Source organism: Papio anubis, chromosome 15 (assembly GCF_008728515.1).
Source record: "Papio anubis isolate 15944 chromosome 15, Panubis1.0, whole genome shotgun sequence".
Lineage (NCBI taxonomy): Eukaryota > Metazoa > Chordata > Mammalia > Primates > Cercopithecidae > Papio > Papio anubis.
In genome coordinates this window covers 4,962,470-4,983,291 of record NC_044990.1, presented here as the reverse complement: position 1 = coordinate 4,983,291, position 20,822 = coordinate 4,962,470, and the positions used below count along the sequence as shown (strand labels likewise).

The 20,822-nt window shown below is 39.6% G+C and overlaps 1 protein-coding gene, 1 non-coding gene and 1 pseudogene across 4 annotated transcripts in view; all 3 read right to left on the bottom strand.

The window, feature by feature from the left end:
* Nucleotides 1-20,822, bottom strand: part of ATP8A2 (ATPase phospholipid transporting 8A2) — a 642,805-nt gene that overhangs the window by 476,628 nt on the left and 145,355 nt on the right. For both annotated transcript variants that reach the window (XM_031655775.1, XM_003913687.5), the window contains exons 3-6: nt 4,338-4,437; nt 3,772-3,870; nt 2,379-2,424; nt 1,387-1,427 (exon numbers count right to left, since the gene is read on the bottom strand). In XM_031655775.1, the coding sequence (XP_031511635.1) occupies nt 1,387-1,427; nt 2,379-2,424; nt 3,772-3,870; nt 4,338-4,437 (286 nt within the window). The remainder of the gene's footprint in view (nt 1-1,386; nt 1,428-2,378; nt 2,425-3,771; nt 3,871-4,337; nt 4,438-20,822) is intronic.
* Nucleotides 12,278-13,873, bottom strand: LOC103879109 (annotated as a pseudogene). Its single transcript, XR_639549.4, has one exon. The product of XR_639549.4 is annotated as an inorganic pyrophosphatase 2, mitochondrial pseudogene (transcript).
* LOC116270654 lies at nt 18,571-18,677 on the bottom strand. Its single transcript, XR_004178802.1, has one exon. It is a non-coding gene; the product is annotated as a U6 spliceosomal RNA (small nuclear RNA).

Here is a 20,822-nt window from a genome sequence, read left to right as displayed (position 1 = left end):
ATCTCTAACACATGCCAGGAGCTCCACTGAAATGAAACAAGTATATACATTTTAAATGGAAATACAAATGCATGTGGTACAATATAGAACCGGCGTTTCTTTGTGATTGTTGTTTTTCTCCCAAATGAACATTGGAAACAGTCACGAGTTTCAGGAGTCTGCAAAGCCGTCAGCTCCTGGACCATCCATCAGAGACCATCACTCCATTTTCTGCTGTTTCAAGCAATGTCAGGCCCTCAGAATCCAAATCATTCTTCACTCTAGCTGATACTGATACCTTTCTGGGGAGGGAGTCACAAGAAGGACCCTAGAGAAATAGAGGGGCAATTTCCCAGTGCTGGGAGAACCCCTGAATTCCTTCAGCATTGGGAGCGTTTCTCCCACTGTGTGTCAAGAATTCCCAACCTCCTGACGAAGAACCACGACCTTTCCAAACGTGAGGCTGATGAACATTTGCAACACAGGACTTCAAGACTGCTGCAAAGGTGAAGGTGTTACTGCAAAACACTTTTATAAAGGAGAAATTTCTTTAAAGGGTGGGGGAATTCTCCTACAACAAAGTAAAGTAAAATGAAAACTAAAGCAAATGCTGCAGTTATCATATCACGGGCATTTTTCAGATATAAAAGACTATAAGAGTCATTTAAAAACATTGTTTACTAAATGTTTAGCAAGAAACACTATTTCAAGTTACCCTTCTAAAACATTGTTTTCTTTTGAAATCATGTTAATCGGCTATGAGAGTCATCCCCCAACACGTCCTGTGTCCATTAAGAAGGTCCAGCTAAAACGCTCATTTTATCAGATATAAAATACCCAGATGGTCTGGCAGATTTCTTCTAAATTTTCTACTCATCACCACAAACAACCAAAACACCACACCATTCTTCAACCCTCTAAACCTCACACGTCCGGGGACGTGGAGGCAAAGCTTTCCTTGCTGTTATTAAGAGCAGCTAACCGCTGTGCTAGAACGGAAACGGGGTGGTTTCTTACCCCCATTCCACCATTCTGTAGTTAATGACCTTTCCACCCAAAAATGTTAGAAGTGAGAATCACAAATGCTAAAAACAAAAATAAACTTTAACTTAGATTAAGACAACAGAGGACCAGGGAAAATGTTTCTCAAATTGGATTTAGAAACTAGAAAATACTTTGAGCTTTCAGAAATGTCAGTCAGGAGCACTGAAGTTCATAGCTTGAAGTGACACACTGGGCCCTTACTAGAAGGGGCAGGGGACAGAGTAAACACGCCTCGGGTCTCAGCAGACCTCACGGAAAACTCTACCATGTCTCAACGCAAACTTCATACTGCAGTCAAGACCAGCCATTCATCACACGTCTTCAAACCAATAGTACTGGTGCGTCTTTAAAATTCGTTGTTACCTCTTTCCACACAATGGTATGCCACACACCATTTCTTAACACTGAAAAAGAGAAAAATAAAATATTGGTTAATACTGGTAATAAATCGAATCAGTTTCCTAAAATCCAAAAGCCTTCTTTTAGAATTCCATTTATTAATTCTAACATACCCTATCTTTAGCCATGACGGCATAACATCAGCACCCCCACTCACAATGGAACACCAGTGTATGTACCTCTGTAACATATGTACATTAATGCATACACATCAATGTTTATGTATGTAAGTTAAATCTACTTATTTTCAGCCCAGAAGAAAAAAAAAAAGGCCTGCTGTTCCACAATTTAAAAAAAAACTAAACAGCTGGGCACGGTGGCTCATACCTGTAATCCTAACACTTTGGGAAGACAAGGCAGGCAGATAGGTTGAGCCGAGATGTTTGAGACTAGCCTGGGCAACATGGTGAAACTCATCTCTACCAAAAATACACAAAAATTAGTCAGGGGTGGTGGTGCACGCCTGTAGTCCCAGGTACTCAGAAGGCTGAGGTGGGAGGATCCCCTGAGCCTGGGAGGTCAAAGCTACAGGGTACCATGATCACGCCACTGCACTCCAGCCGGGGGAACAGGAGTGAGACCCTGTCTCAAAAAATTAAACAAACAAACCAAAAATTGATGTTGTAGAAATAAAACAATAAGAAGTAGAAGATGGAAGTAAGGAGAGATTATAAATGAAGGACGTGAATGCTTAGACTTTTTATGGACATAAAAACTGTCTAGTTCCTGAAAATTACAACCTTTTCTAACATTCTAAAATACACAAATGCTGTTCAAATCTTAATTATTAGGACTAAAATCATGTTCAATTTGTTTTTTACTATTTCTTTAAAGTATTTTATAGATCATCTTCCCAATTTATCTCAATACCACTCAGTACTTATTTAAAATTCCTTAAATGCAGGCCTTAATCTTAAGTTTTCCAGTGGAAAAAGTGATTCAGCCTGGGATCTTACCTATGGTTTTCTTTTTGTTAACTGCATTGTCTGCCTTGTGTCGCTTCTGTTACAGAAAGAGAAAAAGTAGTTCTAACAAAAGTTCCACATGAATAATTGAAATAGCAAACAAAACAATCAGGAAATTACAGGGGACAAGGAAACTGCCAACAATGCTCATGCTATAAAATTCAATTCAACAATTTTGTGATCTATCAGCACTCCCTAAGTTTAGAAGTGGTCTCCTTAGTTTCAATTATTTTATTGTGGTTCTAGCACTTGGAAGTACAAAACTTTTCACTCCTTGCTTTAGATCAGACTGCAATGATTATTCAGTATGATAAACCCAGCAACAAACAGCCAACTTCATTTTATTGATAAAGTAACGTTGCTTCAATGTGTACAGGTTGCGGATCCCTTATCTGACATGCTCGGGACCCGAAGTGTTTCATATTTCAGATTGTTTCAGATCTTGGAGTATTTGCATATACCCAATGAGGTATCTCCGGGATGGGACCCAAGTCTAAACATCAAATTGATTTATGTTTCATATTCACTTTATACACATAGCCTTCATACAGTGTTTATAATAATTTTGTGCAGCCATCACATGAGGTCAGGTGTGGAGTTTTCCACTTGTGGCATCATGTCGGCATGCAAAAAGTTTTGGATTTTGAAGCATTTCAGATGTGGGGTTTTTGGATTTAGGGATGCTTAAGCTGTGTTATATTTATTTACATACCTATTTTTTTAAATATTCATTTACATACCTATTTATTTACATACCTATTCCCAGAAAGATGCATATATGTTTGTGAAAGCAAGATGTGTGTATGTGTGTGTAAGGGGGGAGAGGAAGATCCAGAGACAGAGAGACAGCACACACAAATATATATATACACGTTTTTTGTGTGTGTGTACGTATATATATATGTACACACACACACACAAATATATAGGGGAAGACAGAGTAAGAAAGAGAGAGAAAAGGAATATAGTTGTTGTAGCCAATGAACTTGGAGCTACACTAGGATGATTGTGAGGGGAGAAGATTCTTGTACAGTTGCCTCAGGCAGAGCGAGACAATGCTGCCATCCTAGACAGCACAGCAATCCTTCATTTGCTGCCCAAATTAGCAAGCTCTAACACAGGCTATAGGAACATCAGTGATAAAAATCAACGGGGCTCCAGAGACCTAATATTTGAAAACAAAGTTTGAACTGTTTAGTGTCACTGTACAGGTATTTAGGACACTCTGAGTATACATCCCCTCCCCCAAAAAATATCATCAGGCATCTAAAAAGGCTGGTTAAGCTATAGCCCAATTTTCTGCCTTAAATATATCACCCGAGGCAACACGTAAGTTATGATCTACTGCATACAATGATTTTATTATCCAAAAGCAAAAACTTACAAAATCTTCTACAATCTCTTTGATGCCTGCAATTGTTAAAATAATGATCAATGGCACCAGGGTGGTATATCTTCCTGTTGGAGATACATCTGGAATTTGCTGGAAGATAAGAGACCACAAGTAGGAAGTTGGCACATAAAAATCCTCTCCATGAGAAGAAAATTATGGCAGTCACGCATGGTTCACACTTTTGCAGTTCTGTTCCATTTCTGTTACTCAAAAATAATTACCTTACTTTAAAAACCAGCTATGTATTTTACATATTTTTTTAAATTTTATCCAACATTGGTTATGTGTTTGGAACAGAAAAAGGCTTAAAAGTATGGCCCTAAGGCCACTTTTCAATGCCTCTTTCAGTCACTGCAATCATCCTTACGGCCATACCGAAAGAAATCTCCCTGTATACAAAGTCAGGCTTGTTCACTCTATCGAACAATGACCGGAGGAGGGAAACAAACTATATTCCAAGATGATAACACTTTAGCAGTTAAGGAACCTTTTAGCAAAATCTCATTTTACATGTAATTAAGGTTGCGAATTCCAAGGAACTGTTAAAAAACCATTACCTGTAATAAGGCAATGAAGAGAAAGAAGGCATTAGCAGCTCTTCTAATCTGCTCATACAAGAATCGAGGTAGAAATGTCAACACGCTGTACTTGGCCGTACTGTAAGTGCAAAGAAAAATAATACTATCAGTTATAGATGTAAACTCTAAAACACAAGAACAAGACAAGAAGTTTCGAAAGCTTTACAAATTGTTTTAAAAAAAAAAAAGCATCAAAACTCAGAACAAGGAAATTGCTGTGCATCTTCTCCTAAAGAGCGTTAGTTTGTAACATGGCGCCCCGATGAGAAATTCTTCCAATGAGGTCTTCTTTCTCCATGTTGGAAGACATACATGTGCTTCTTTAATTTTCACACAATGTAAGCAGAGACATTTACCCACCTTCTAGGGGCTACATGCTATGAACAGCAGGCGTGTGAATAACAATTTGATGTTCCCTCTGGGTACCCACCACAGATATTTCGTGCTTCAATCACACCCAGATAAATTCCACTCCTTCCACACACCCTTTATTTGACCACCTTTGCTCACACTTTTGCTTCCGCCTAGGATATCCTGTCCCTTACACCCCACCCACCTGTCTCTCCATGACTAAAGTGTCCTTCCTCCCACCCAATCTTACATCTTCTAGTAAGTCTGGTCAAATTTATAATGACTCTTCTTCATGGAAGTCCACAGTACAGTGTTTACACCTATATCATATAGGTGTAATGCTCTGCTTTGCATTTTATCTATCCCCAGAACAGATTATGGGAACAACAAGAATGTTTACTTCAATTCCATATGTTCCTAGCACACAGCAGATAGTGAGTGAACGGTGAAATAACCCAAAGGCAAAACGAACCAAACCAGCTGTGGCTGCTCACAGGTTTTATTCAAGTTTGCACCATAGAAGTACCTATATGATTCCTAGCTCACCCTCTGAAGACATCACTCGGAGCCTATTCTTAATTATAATATATTCTAGCAAAATTATCTAGCAGGTTTTTAATTTACAACAAATTAGAAGCACCACAATAGAAGGGCAAAGGGCTCAGGAGACAGAATACACCACAGGCAAGGTACACTACTGTGAGACTGGACAGCAACCAAGCCTGGAACAGCAGAGTAATACCAAAGCAGACGACTCAAAAATATAGCAGCCGGAGGTCATTTGATGGAACAAGAAATAGTCCCACTGCCAATAGTGCCATCTGCCACTGCCTTAGAGAAAATCATGTCCCATGGTACAATGGCCTCACGTTTCACAATACAGTGATCAGAGTTATCCTTAAAGACAAAATCATTTTTAGCACCTTCTACCTAAGGTGCTAAAGACGTATGTGATGTTATATGAAGACCACTTTTTAAAGACTCAAAACTTAAGCAATATGAAACTTGAAAGGCTATCCCTGAACTAGCTAGAAATTTGCTGACATGGATCTCCTCCTTGTTTACGTGGCCCTGTGGCATAACAGGATGGCACTGTGAAATTTTGCCAGACAGAATCAACTAGCTGACATTAAGCTCATTAAAAGGTAGGGAAAATACACCAAACTCATGTATGTGATGGCTCACAATACAAAGTTAATTCTTACCTATGGCTTAGAGGACAAAATCAAACGGAATATCATGCATACCTCTACAGCAATCCTGACCACTGAAATAACACAATCAACATTTGTCAGCGAAAAACAAAAAGAAAATTCACATACTGTGAAATAAGAGTGTAGAAACTATCTTGCAAGATGGCTTGATTATAACATTTGAACCTGAGATTCCATCTGTATAAACCAGATACACATGCACACAGTTGGCACATGACCCCAACGATATATGAACGTTTTCCACCTGAACAAAATGCTGACTGTGCTTAGGGACCTACATATCCCTGAGAAGCATGAAGATGGAGAGTTGAGGAGAAAAGGCATCCTGCTTGTGGCAAGAAATGAAATATAAGAGGGTGGAAGTGGAGAGGGAAATGCATACTAACTTTGACTCTACCAGAACTTGAAAAATGAGCCCAAATGCTTGCATCCTGAGATAGAGTCAGCATGATCAATAATTCAGAGAAACTAACATTCAACCAAGAAAAGGTTATTGTGTGGCATTAAAATAATTGCCAAAATAGACAGCCATTAGGAGTCGGGTTACAGAATTAAAGATATAACACTACGAACAGCTGAAGGCAGCACCTGTCAAAATAAGTCTACCAGAATATTGCAGGACAGTGCTTCTTGAATATGAAGGTACATACCAGTCTCCAGGGCAGCTTGTTAAAATGCAGATTCTAATTCAGTAGGTCTGGGGTGGGCCTGAGATTCCACATCTTTAAAAAGTTCCCAAGTGAGTTCAATGCTGCTGGTACAATGACCACACTTTGAGTAGCAGGGATTTAGGATAGTTGCTGAGGAGGTAAATTTGTTCATATTTCCTATTTGAATTTAATTCAGCAGAGCACTGTAAGGTATAATACAGTGAGGTTTCTGGTTCCAAAATGGTGGCTTGGAAGCAAGCTGGCTGGCTTCATTCCCCGCACAGAAAACAAAAACCAAATTTACAGCACTTAGATTATCACCACAAATATCCCAGAACGAAAATATGAAGATGAGACAGTTCTCAGTGCCACAGAGAAGTAAAAAAGCTCCAAGCAAATGGTAAGAGAATGGGACATCCATAGCCAAGACGCCCCTCTCCCCAATCTGCCGGCACCAAGCACATGGAAAATCTCCCCCTGACTCTCAGTTTAACACTGGAAAAAAGGAAAATCAAGGTGATAAGCAGCTTCCCCATCATTTTGAGTTCCCTGGCAGGATACCTGCTCCTACCTCAACTCACAGGAAGCATGAGGAATGCCTGAAGGAAAAAATATCCCTGGGGACAGCCAGAGACAAAGTGAGGAGGCAGGACTACTATCCCCAACTCTGGAAACTTGACTCGATAAGTTGGCCAAAGTAGATACCAAATCGGAGTGTCTGTTTAGCAACACCATGCTGCAGGAGGTTCATCCCACAGGTCCCCTGAGCACAAATCCCTACTTAACCTCCCCACAGTGCTAGGACATCCCCTTTGGCACTATCCCCTTTTGGGATGGGCAGTGCTCCAATTCTTTATTAGAGCAGAGACAAACCTGGGCTTAAGGCACTATCTAATGCTGAAAAGGAGGCAGTGACCTAATGGGAAAAGAAAGAAATTCAACAGGTAAATTACAACGAATCTCTAAGCAAATATATCCAATAAAAAACAAAAGAAGCCAGACAGAGAAGACTAAAATAACTAATTCTCCAGTGCAAACACATAGACATACATTCATATGTGACAGCAGCAATCAGGGAACCATGACTTCCCCAAACAAATGAAGTAAGGAACCAGTGACTAACCCTAACAAGATGGTGATATGTGAGCTCTCTGAACAAGAATTCAAAATAGCAGTTTTAAGGAAACTCGGTGATTTTCAAAATAACACAAAAAAGCAACTCAAGAATTTATCAGAGAAATTTCATGAAGAGACTGAAATAATAATAAAAACAAACAGAAATCTTCAAACTGAGAAATATATTTGAGGAACTGAAAAACTCATTAGAGGCTGTCAGTAGGAGAATGAATCAAGCAAAAGTAAGAATCAATGAGCTCAAAAACAGGCAATTTGAAAATACACAGAGAAGAAAAAAGAATAAAAAGGAACAAAGATTGTCAACAAGATAAAGAAAATTGCCTCAAAAGACAAAGTCTAAGAATCACTGGTGTTCAAGAGGGAGTTAAACAAGAGCAAGGAGTAGAAAGCTTATTCAAAAAAATAACAGAAAACTTTCCAAAACTTGAGAAAGAAATAAACATCCAGGTACAGGAATGTCAGAGAACAACAAACAGATCTGACCCAAATAAGACTTCCCCAAGGCATGTAATAATCACATTCTGAAAGATCAAGGACAAAGAGGATCCCAAAAGCAGCAAAAGAAAAGAAGCAAATAACGTATAAAGAATCTCCAATTCATCTGGCAACAGACTTATCAATGGAAACCAAACAGGCCAGAAAGGAGTGGAACAAAATTTTCAAAGTGCTAAAAGAAAAAAAATTTCCATCCAAGAATACTGTATCCCGCAAAGTTGCCCTTCACCTACGAAGGAAAAATAAAGGCTTTCCCAGACAAACAAAAGCTGAGAGAATTTACCATCACCAGACCCATTTTACAAGAAATACTAAAGGAAGTTCTTCAATTTGAAAAAAAAAAAAAAAAGAACACTAACATGTAAATAGAAAACATTTGAAGGTATAAAACCCACTAGTAAAATTTAGCATATAGACATACCAAGAATACTCTAATACTGTAATTGTGGTGTGCAATCCACTCATAACTCTAGTATGAAGCCCAAAAGACAAATCTAAAAAAAACAAAAACACATACAGCAACCTGCTAAGAAATAGGCAGTGTAAATATATCCACATTGAGGCAACAAAAAAATCAATATGTAGGGGAGATGGAGTTAAAACACAGAGGTTTTTTTACTTTATTGTTTCTATTCCTTTCTGTGATCTAAGATAAGTTATCTCTTTAAAAATAACTTGTTATATCTACAAGATGTTTTTGCAAGCCTTGTGATGACCACAATGCAAAAACCTATAATAGATACACTAAAAATAAAAAGCAACAAATTAAAACATATTACCTGAGAAAATCACTTAACCACAAAGGAAGATGGAAAAAAGAAAAGGAGGATTGAAGGAAGGAAGGAAAGAAGGAAGAAAGCTGGTTACCAAACAATGAGAAAACAAGCAGAAAAATGGCAGTAGTAAGTCCTTACTTATCAATGATAACACTGCATGTAAATGAACTTAATGCTCTAATTAAAAGATATATATAGCTGAATGGATAAAGAAACAAGATTCAGCTATATGCTGCCTACAAGAAACCAGTATTACCTATATAAACACACATAGAATGAAAGAGATGGAAAAAGATATTCCATGCAAGTGAAAACCAAAAGATAGTAGGATTACCTATTCTTATACTAGACAAAACAGACTACAAGTCAAAGAAGATCATTATATAATGATAAAGGCAATTATAAACATCTATGCACTCAACACCAGAGCACCCAAAAATATAAAGCAGACATTAATATATCTAAAGCAAGAGATAGACCACAATACAATAGTAGAAGGGGACCTCAGCTTCCCGCTGTCAGTAATGGACAGATCATCTAGACAGAAAATCAGCAAAGGAACACCAGAGTTAAATTGTATACTAGACAAAACAAGACTAACTCACATTTACAGAATATTTCACCCAACTGCTGCAGAATACATTTTCTTTTCATTGGTATACAGAACATTCTTTAGAAAAGACTGTATCTTAGGCCATAAATCAAGTCCCAGCACATTCAAAAAAGTAGAAATCATATCAACTATTTTTTCCTGACCACAATGAAATAAACTAGAAATCAATAACAGTAGGAACCCTGGAAACTACATAAACACATGCAAAGTAAATAACATGTTCCTCAACAACTGAGGTCAATGAAGAAATTAAGGAGAATTTTTAATTTCTTGAAACAAATGGAAATGGAAATATAACATATCAAAATCTATGGGATACAGCAAAAGCAATGGTAAAAGGGAAGTTTATAGCAATAAACACCTACATCAAAAAAGTAGAAAGACTTAAGAGCACCTTAAGAGATTAGAAAAACAAGAACAAACCAAACCCAAAATTAGTAGAAGAAAAGAAATAATAAATGTAAGAGCAGAAATAAATAAAATTGAGACTAAAAAAAGTACAAAAGATCAATGAAACAAAAACTCGAATTTTTGAAAAGATAAGCAAAATTGACAAATCCTTAGCTGGACTAAGAAGAAAAGAGAACACTCAAATAAAACCAGAAATGAAAAAGGCAACATAAAAACTGAGACCACAGAAATACAAAAAAGAAAATCATTAGAGACTATTATGAACAATTATGCACCAACAAATTGGAAACCAAGAAGAAATGGATAAATTCTCTGGTACATAAAACCTACCAAGACTGAACCACAAAGAGACAGAAGACTTCAACCAATCAATAACAAGTAACTAAATCAAAGCCATAAGAAGAAGACTCCTATTAAAGAAAAGTCCACGACCAGATGGTTTCACTGCTGATTTCTATGAAACATTTAAAGAAGAACTAATATCTAGCCAGGCAAGGTGGTGTGTGCCTGAAGTCTCAGTTACTCAGGAGGTTGCTGAGGTGGGAGGATCTAAGCCCCAGAAGTCAAGGTTGCAGTGAGCCAAGATTGCAGCACTGCACTCCAGCCTGGGTAATGAGAGTGAAACCCTGACTCAAAAAAATAAATAAATAAATAAATTCTCCTAAAGCCTTGAAAAAAAATTGAAGACCGTAGAATACTTCCGAACTCATTCTATGAGGCCAGCACCACCCTGATACTAAAATCAGGCAAGAAAACTATAGGTCAATATCACTGATGAACATATATGAAAAAATTCTTTTTTTTTTTTTTTGAGACAGAGTCAAGCCCTGTTGCCCAGGCTGGAGGGCAGTGGTGTGATCTTGGCTCACCACACTCTGCACCTCCTGGGTTCAAGCTAGTCTTCTGTCTCAGCCTCCAGAGTAACTGGGATTACAGGTATGTGCCACCACGCCTGGCTATCTTTTTGTATTTTCAGTAGACATGGGGTTTCACCATGTTGGCCAGGCTGGTCTTGAACTCCTGACCTCAAGTGATTCACCCACCTTGGCCTCCCAAAATGCTGGGATTACAGGCATGAGCCACCACGCCCAGCCAGTAGATGCAAAAATTCTTAACCAAATACTAGCAAAATGAATTCACCAACATATTAAAAAATCATTTGCCATGATCAAGTGAAATTCCTCTCAGGGATGCAAGGATGGTTTGACATATACAAATCTATAAATGTGATATATGACTTTAACAGAACCAAGAACAAAAACCATGTGATCATTTTAGTAGATGTTGAAAAAAGTATATGATAAAATCCAACATCTCTTTGAGATAAAAATCCTCAACAAACTAGATACAGAAGGAACATACTTCAAAATAATAATGGCCATACATGACAAACCCACAACCAACATCATACTGAATTGGGAAAAATTGAAAGCCTTTCCTCTAAGGTCTGGAACATGATAAGGATGCCCACTTTCACCACTGTTACTAAACATGGTATTGGAAGTCCTGGTCAGAGAAAGTAGGCAAGAGAAAGAAATAAAGGGCATCCAAACTGGAAAGGAAAAAGTCAGATTAGCCTTGTTCACAGACGACATGATTGCAACTTGCAGGATACAAAATCAACACATAAAAATCAGTAGCATTTCTATATGCCAACAGCAAATAATCTGAAAAAGAAATCAGGAAAACAATCTCATTTACAGTAACTACAAAGAACATAAAATACCTAGGAATCAATTTCCCCAGAGAAGTGAAAGATTTATATAAGAAAAACTATTAATACACTGATGAAATAAATTGAAGAGGACACCAAAGAATGGAAAGATATTCCATGCTCATGGATTAGAATATTATTCAAGTGACAACACCACCCAAAGCAAATTACAGATTCAATATAATCCCTATCAAAATATCAATGATATTCTTCACAGAGACAGGAAAAAAAAAATCCTAAACTTTATATGGAACCACAAATCTTGAATAGCCAAAGCAATCCTGAGCAAAAGAACAAAGCTGACTTCACTACCTGATTTCAAAACATACTACAAAACTATAGTAACCAAATCAGCACAGTACTGGCATAAAAATAGTCACATAGACCAATGGAAAAGAATAGAGAAGCCATTGGGAGGCCAAGGTGGGAGAATCACTTGAAGCCTGGAGTTTGAGACCAGCAACATAGTGAGACCCCATCGCTTAAAAAAAGAGAACTAGAGAGAACCCAGATATAAAGTCATGCATTTATAGTCAACTCATTTTTTTTTCAGTTTTCTTTTATTGTGATAAAATATCCGTAACATAAAATTTGCCATGTTAAGCATTTTAAGTGTATAATTCAGTTACATTAAGTATGTCTACAATTTTGTGCAACCATCAACACTATCTATTTGTAGGACATCTTTGATTAGATACATTTTTTACAATCTATGTTATTTTAAGAAAAGTGGCAATTCTCTAGTAGTCATTTATTCCCACTTGTGAAATTAATTTTGTATGAATTTTAAAGAAGAACTAATCCAATAAAGTTAGGATAATCTGGAAAAGCTCTATATGTAATCAAGCTAAATCTATTTCAGTTTCTAATTTTGATTACAAATTAAGCTCTTTTAATCGAACTCTACTTGATCAACTTACTGGACTGATTAGTAAAGACTCTACTTCTGTAGAACATTCTGAGTCATGTTCACATATTATGTATGCTGCCTCTGGCAGAATACTCTAGAAGGAAGCCCACACTTTTGTTTCCATCAGTTAAGTTTTAGCTTTACCAAGCATCAGGTGTGTTTATTCCCAAACCATTTATGCTAACTGTATCTTTTATTATAATTATGAGATGTAATTAAATATTACATACACCAGTGAATTTATGAGTACAAAAGTTTTTGTCTTTATGAAGGTAATCTGAATGTTCTGAAAGAATTCAATAAAACGTTGCTAAAAATATCTGTTGTCAAATTCAGCCTGGAGCTAAGTGCCATGGCATGCCCCTAATCCCAGCTACTTGGGAGGCTGAGGTGGGAGAATTGCTTGAGCCTAGGAGTTCAAGACCATTCTGGGCAACATAGTGAGACCCCATCATGAAACTTTGAGGCATCAGGATCATTCACATTGATAGCAATTAATTTCCAATCTGTTTCACCTTCCTCAATAAGAGCCAAGATTCCGAGGATCTTCACATGAAAAATTTCTCCACAAGAAAGAATCTTTGAGCCTATTTCACAAACATCAATAGGATCATTATCTCCAAAGCAGTTCGTGCTCTTATCTTTTTCAGGGGGATCTTCCCAAGTCTGAGGGAGGGTACCATAATTCCATACATAAGCCTTGTAAGGGAAGATATTCGCCACATAGCGTAGTTTTCCATCCTTTACACATTGTTTAATGGGATTCAGTGGCTCTTTGGTGGCAATCTCCGTTTTAGCATTTGCCCACCGAGGTATTTCTACAATCATATTAAACAGCGTCTCATATTCATCATTTCGTGCTTTCTTCGTAGGAATGCCATTTTCCTCTTTAGAGTTCACTTTCAGAGGAATATCATGAAAGGGGGAAATGTAGTGACCAGTTACATTCTCGAAGAAGAGGCGATAATTCTGTGAGCAAGGCTGGCCGCGCTCCTCGGTGTGGTACAGGGCCATAACACGGCGCAGCCCAATCCCAGCACTGGTCTACAGTCAACTCATTTTAACAAAGGTGCCAAGAACATATAGTGCGGAAAGAACAGTTTCTTCAATAAATGATGCTGGGAAAACTGGTAATTATGTATCAAAGAATGAATCTAGACCCCTATCTCTCATCATACAAAAATCAAATAAAAATAGATTAAAGGCTCAAATCTAAGACCTGAAACTGGAAATTACTAAAATAAAACATTGGGGAAATACTCCAGGATATTGGTCTAGACAAAGATTTTTTTTGTATAAGACCTCAAAAGCATAGGCAACCAAAGCAAGAATAGACAAATAACGTTACATCAAGCTAAAAACCTTCTGCAGAATGAAGAAAACAATCAACAAAGAGACAACCCACAGAATGGGAGAAAATACTTATAAGCTATCCATCTGACAAGGGATAAATAAGGAGAATATAACCAGAATATAATAAGGAGCCCAAACAACTCAACAGCAAAAATAAATAAATAAATAAATAAATAAAATAATACGGTTTAAAAATGCATAAAAGATCTGAACAGACATTTCTCAAAAGAGACACACAAATGGCCAACAGGAAAATGCTCAACATCACTAACCATCAGAAAAATGCAAATCAAAACTATAATGAGATATCATCTCACTACAGTGTAAATGACTATTATAAAAAAGACAGGAAAGATTGAATGCTGGCAAGGACATGCAAAAAGCAGAACCCTTGTACGCTGATGGCGGGAAAGTAAATGAGTACAGCCAGTATAGAAAACAGCATGGAGGTTCCTCAAAAAACTAAAAATAGGGCCGGGAGCAGTGGCTCGCGCCTGTAATTCAAACACTTTGGGAGGCCGAGGCGGGCGGATCATGAGGTCAGGAGATCAAGACCATCCTGGCTAACATGGTGAAACCCCGTCTCTACTAAAAAAAAAAAAAAAAAAAAAAAAAAAAACCCCACACACACACACACACAAATATTAGCCGGGTGCGGTGGCGGCGCCTGTAGTCCCAGCTACTCGGGAGGCTGAGGCAGGAGAATGGCGTGGAACCCAAGAGGCGGAGCTTGCAGTTAGCCGAGATCGCGCCACTGCACTCCAGCCTGGGAGACAGAGCAAGACTCCGTCTCAAAAAAAAAAAAAAAGCTAAAAACTAAAAGTAGGACTGCCATATAATCCAGCAATTTCACTGCTGGCTATAGATCCAAAAGAAAGAAAATCAATATATCAAAGAGATATCTGCAGTGTCATATCTATTGCAGCACTATTCAGAATATTTACAATAGCCAAAATACAGAATCAACCTAAGTGGCCATCAATAGATGAATGGATGAAGAAAATCTGGCATATATACACAATGGAGTACTATTCAGCCACAAAAAAAGAATGAGATCCTGTCATTTGCAGCAACATAAATGGAACCAGAGGTCATTATGTTAAGTGAAATAAGCCAGGCATAAAAAGACAAATATCACATGTTCTCACTCATATGTGAGAGCTAGAAAAGTGGATATCATGAAGAGAGAGGGCACACTGGTGGTGACCAGAGGCCAGGAGGGGTAGCACGGAGGAAGAGATGAAGAGAGGTTGATTAATGGGTACAAACACACAGTCAGGTAGAGAAAATAAGAGCTGGTATTTGAAAGATCAGCAGGGTGACTACAGTTTACAATAATCTGTTGTACACTTCAGTGTATCTAGAAGAGAATAATTAAAATGTTCCTAGCATAGAAATAAATATTTAAGGCACTGGATATCCCAATGAACTTGATTTGATCTTTACACATTATATGAATGTATCAAATTATCACATGTACTTTTAAAATATGTGTCAATACAACTATTATGTAGCAATTTTAAAAAATGTAATACGATGGGAGATGTTTGACCATTCACTCTGCCAGGGGAAAACATCTCCAGGAGAAATGGGTGAATGACAGAACTTCCCAACAGGATAGTTTATTCACCCAAGTAAATAAGCCACCCCTCCCCTAAAGGCATTCCCACTCGTGGGATGAAATGCATGTGTCAGCATCGCTGCCCTCCTGGCTAGTCACAGCAAGGAGGGGCTCTAGCTGCATGGAAACCCAAGACCTCAGAGCTTGGGTGCTGGAGGTAAGTGGCCAGGAGCAAACAGGAACATCTCCCTATTATTCACTCAGACTCCCTCTAAACATGAGACCAGTGTGTTTCCTGAAACAGGGTGACATGAAGATGGCAGGGTTTTATGAAAAATTCATCTATCCATCCATCCATCCATCCATCCATCCATCCATCCATCCATCATGTGCAACAGATACTTCCTCAGTCCTAATTATGCACTAGGGCAGTGTGCCAGGCCCTGGAGATACTGAAGGGAACCAGGTGGTCAGAAACGCACACCCTCAAGGAAATTGCACTCTAGAGGAGAAAAGAGATTTTTTTAAAAAATAAATAGAACACATACCAGCATAGATGGTGATGAACACGGCAGAGGAAAACACATCGGGGAAGGAGGATACAGAAGGGTACAATGGCTGGGGCTGGGAGCAAGGGATTATTTTCAACAGAGTGGCGAGGGAAAGTTTCACTGAGAAGGTGACCTGTGAACTAGGCCCTAAAGGAGGGGAAGGAGCAGGAGCAAGTATGCTGGACACACAGGGGAAGAGCTCTGCAGAGGGAGGGGACAGCAAGTGCAGAAACGCCAAGGTGGGAGAGGTCCCGTTGCTCCCCTTGTAGGAGGGACAGTAAAGAGCCCAATTTGGGCAAACGGAGGTGGAGAAGTATGGAGAGAACTGAAATGGATGTGACAAAGGGCCAGCACATTGGCCTTGTCACTCATGTTGACACACTGGCCTTTTTCCTTTCTGGAGATGGGAAGATCCGGAGGTTTCCCAGGAGAGGACAGAACCTGGTAATAACATCCATCCGCAAACCCTCTTCTGAGGAGCCCGACTCACGGGGTGGCTCTTGTTACACGTATGTTGGACATGCTCCTCTCCATAACTCAGAATTAGGTGCATATGGGAAACATTTCATTAGAAAATAGGGTCTGGCAAAATATGGGTCTGGGTCTACCTGATCCTCACAAATCACAAGGCACCCTAGGAGTCTGACCTCCAGAATGCGGCAGAAAGCAAGAATCCACAGACAATGCCAGAGTCTGATTTTCCAGCTACGAGAAAAATTGAAGTTGACAGCTGTTCTCCAGAGACCGATCTAAAAGAGGCAAAGTTCAGTAGCTGCTCAAAGTGTAACTTCCCTTTCAAGCAAGCCTCCAGAAACACAGAAAGTCAGCTAAAGCTTAACACTCATCACCAAAATTGAAACAGTAAATCCAAGTTAAGGCGTAAAGACAGCCAAAAACAATTGCCTTATTCTCTTGCATTCCATGGAAAAACACATTTCTTACATCTTCCCAACATACAGTAAGCGTTCAGTATTTACCGAAAGAATAAAGGAGTCTTTAAGCCTCCCCACCAGAGGCTGACTTTGTGAACAGGGCCAGCATTCCATGACCATGTTCTGGAAGCCTTCCATCCTAGCAGGCTCCCAATACGGTATCATTCACCTTCCTCCTCCCAAATAGTCACTCAGCAAGGAGTTCTAGATGACTGGAAGTTGAGGACAAGATGATAACACTAAACATTAAGCAGTTCAATTCACTGATTCCTTAGCAGTGCATTCAACCAGTCAAGAGAAAGAACAAGAGCAACACCACCAAATGCAAAGGCCGTCCTCAGTGGCCCTCTGACGCTCTTCTTGATGGACATCACCGCACACCTGGGAGCCACCCCAGAGGACATTCCAATGGATGGCAAAGCCCACGGCCCTCCACATCTGGCATCAATTCCTTAGGCTTTGCCAACCATCCCTCCCAAACTGTGTTCTGGAAATAACCTTGAATACAAGAATTCCCACTGATAAACAGAGCCTGTCAATGGTAACATAGGAGCACCTTACAAGAAATTTTCACTTCTTTTTTTTTTTTTTTTTTTTTTTGGAGACAGTCTTGCTCTGTCGCCCAGGCTGGAGTGTGGTGGCGCGATCTCGGCTCACTGCAAGCTCCGCCTCCCGGGTTCTCGCCATTCTCCTGCCTCAGCCTCCCAAGTAGCTGGGACTACAGGCGCCCGCCACCTCGTCCGGCTAGTTTTTTGTATTTTTAGTAGAGACGGGGTTTCACCATGTTAGCCAGGATGGTCTTGATCTCCTAACCTCGTGATCCGCCCGTCTCGGCCTCCCAAAGTGCTGGGATTACAGGCGTGAGCCACCGCGCCCGGCCACTTCATTTTATTAATGCTAACCTAGTGAAATCTCATCAGTTACAAAAAAAAAAAGGTCAATCAGTTCATTTTAAAGCACTGTCATTTCTATTTTCAACATGTTCCTGATTCTTAGTCTACGGCAGGAAAAATGGGTGTCAGACACGTCTTTATCTTATAGCCTGTTCCCAGAATGCAGTAATTGGACCAGGAGAGGTATTAGTGCTATAATTCTATATAATCCTTTATTGTGGCTCACATAGGCTCCTTCAGACTATGTGTGACAAAACACATCCAACAAGTGAAATGGAAGTTGACCGCTGACCAATCAACTTACAATACACCTTTGAAGGTAAGTTCATAAATTAGAGTCTACCTATAATTCCTATTAAATAGTGTGACTGCCCTGCTCCTATCAGATTTCCAAATCTGTTCTATTACTCAATGCATTATTCAATAAATAACTATGGACATGAAACACTTTATCTCGACACTTGCATGGAAACGTGAGCTGAGAAGAAGATAACATTTTGACCACTGAGCATGCTGCCAGGCAGATCTTCTAGTGAGAACAACTCTTAGATAACCAATTCCAAATGCAAGACGTCAGATATTTATGGCTAATATCATGAAATGTGACATTATTGGAAAGCAAGTTTTACCCAAGTGATGTTTTTTAACTTTAAAAATATAGAACACTTCATGAATTTGTGTGTCATCCTTGCGTAGGGACCATCCTAGTCTTCTCTGTATCATTCCAGTTGTAGTCTATGTGCTGCCAAAGTCAGCATGCCCAGGTGCTTTATAGGAAAAAAAAAAAATTGTGGCCAGGCACAGTGACTCATGCCTGTAATCCCAGCACTTTGGGAGAGCGAGGCGGGTGGATTGCTTGAGGTCAGGAGTTCGAGGCCAGCCTGACCAACATGGTGAAACCCTGTCTCTATTAAAAATACATAAATTAGCCGAGCGTGGTGGCAGGCACCTGTAATCCCAGCTACCTGGAAGGCTGAGGCAGGAGAATCGCTTGAACCCAGAAGGCGGAGGTTGCAGTGAGCCGAGACTGCTCCACTGCACTCCAGCCTGGGTGAGATAGTGAGACTCTGTCTCAAAAAAACAAAACAAAACAAAAAAACAGAAAGAAAAAATGTGAACTTTACGGTATATAAAAAAAATGAGTTGTGAGATTTATTTAATTTTGCACTGCAAGGGAAGGATCATTCTAAATGAGATTCTTCTCAATTTTCAATTAAAAGAAACAACAACTATTTGTTATAAAAAATACCTGGCCTCAACAAGTACAGGAATCATCACAATTCAGGCTCCATGCAGCCACTGCCCCAAAAGAAACACAACAGGTCAGTGTGTCAAACTCTAACACTAAAACAAATTGCATTTAATTATACCACATCTGGCCTCTCATTCAGAATTCAGCATATTCTTTCCAAAGGGAAATAATCCCTACTACGAGGAAAGGTTTAAGGCTGTCCTCAGTGTTGGCATGCCACAAACCAAGTAAGGTGGAGCAGCCACTCTGAGATCGAGTTATCCAAATGCAAGGGCCTAAACCCATCCTGTTCAGGTCCCAAACGTCTCTGTCCTCAGTCAAGGGGGCACTGGTTCTCAGGGAGGACATACCTTGTCAGAAAGGACAATTCCCAAGGAGACAGGGTTCAGGAACTAAAACATCAAACGTGATCTGGATGGAAAGCTAAACTGAAGTGGTGAAGCTGGGAGAACATCCGGAGCTGAGATGGCTGGTACACAGAGACCTCCAGTATGGAAAGCACAACTGTTTCATTTAGGTCTGGGTAGAAAGCCATATCTACCAGGCCTTCATGTTGTAGAGTTAAAAATCTGGGGTGAGATACATTATTCTATCTTTCTGGATTGCTCACATCATTGTCAAACTTTATTCTAACTGACATTTTTATGACTATCATGCATCTATTGCAAAGTGCACAAAACCAAAGTGTACAGCTCACACTTTCATAAAGTGGACCCATCCATGAAGGTGTCTAACTGAAATCTCACATAGAGACATGAGTAAGTCAGTCGGTATGTGCAGGATTCTAACAGCAGTAAAGACCCGATCTAAAGGCTGCCTAGCTTTTAGATCAGACTGACAATTATAAAATGAAAACACATTTACCACTTCTGCCTACAGGGACACCCCTACCACACTAGAAAAGAATGTAAAAATATGCAGTCAGTTTAAAACACACACACACACACACACAACTAGGAATGGAATCATTAGCTAAGATGTGGGGTTGTCTTTTTTCTAAAGCAGATTTCTTTCTGCTTTTGCCAGACAAGTTGAACGTGCCTCCAAGACGCCTTCCGAGTATGAGCTGCAGTGAGAGAGAAGCCCGCCCACAAGAGGGGCGGCCGCCTAAGGGCGGGCCCTGGCCTGCGAGGCAGGAAGAACGGGCTCTACCTTCACAAATGGGTTCTCAGAAGATACGTCAATCCATTTTTAAAATAATAATTCAGTTTCATAAGAGTGTCATTATGTCAGAGAAACAGAGCCACTAGGAGACATGTAGATTTATGATAAGGGATTGGTTCACACAACTACGGAGTCTGGCAAACCTCAACACCAGCAGTGGGAATGGGCAAGAGGACCAGTGGTATGGTTCCAGTCCAAAGGCCGGCGGGTTGGAAACTCAGGAAGAACCATTGTTTCAGTAGCTCTGAAGGCGGGAAAAGCTAATGTGTCAGTTTGAAGTGTGTCGGGCAGGAGGAGCTCCCACTTACTCGGCAGAGGGTTGCTCTGGTCAGGACTTCCACTGTTTGATGGGGCCGCCCGCACTAGGGAGGCCACCTGCTTTCCTCACTCTACTGATGCAGATGCTAACCTCATCCAGAAATGCCCTCGCAGACACTCAAAATAATGTTCAACCGGATGCCTGGGCACCCCACAGCCCTGTCGAGTT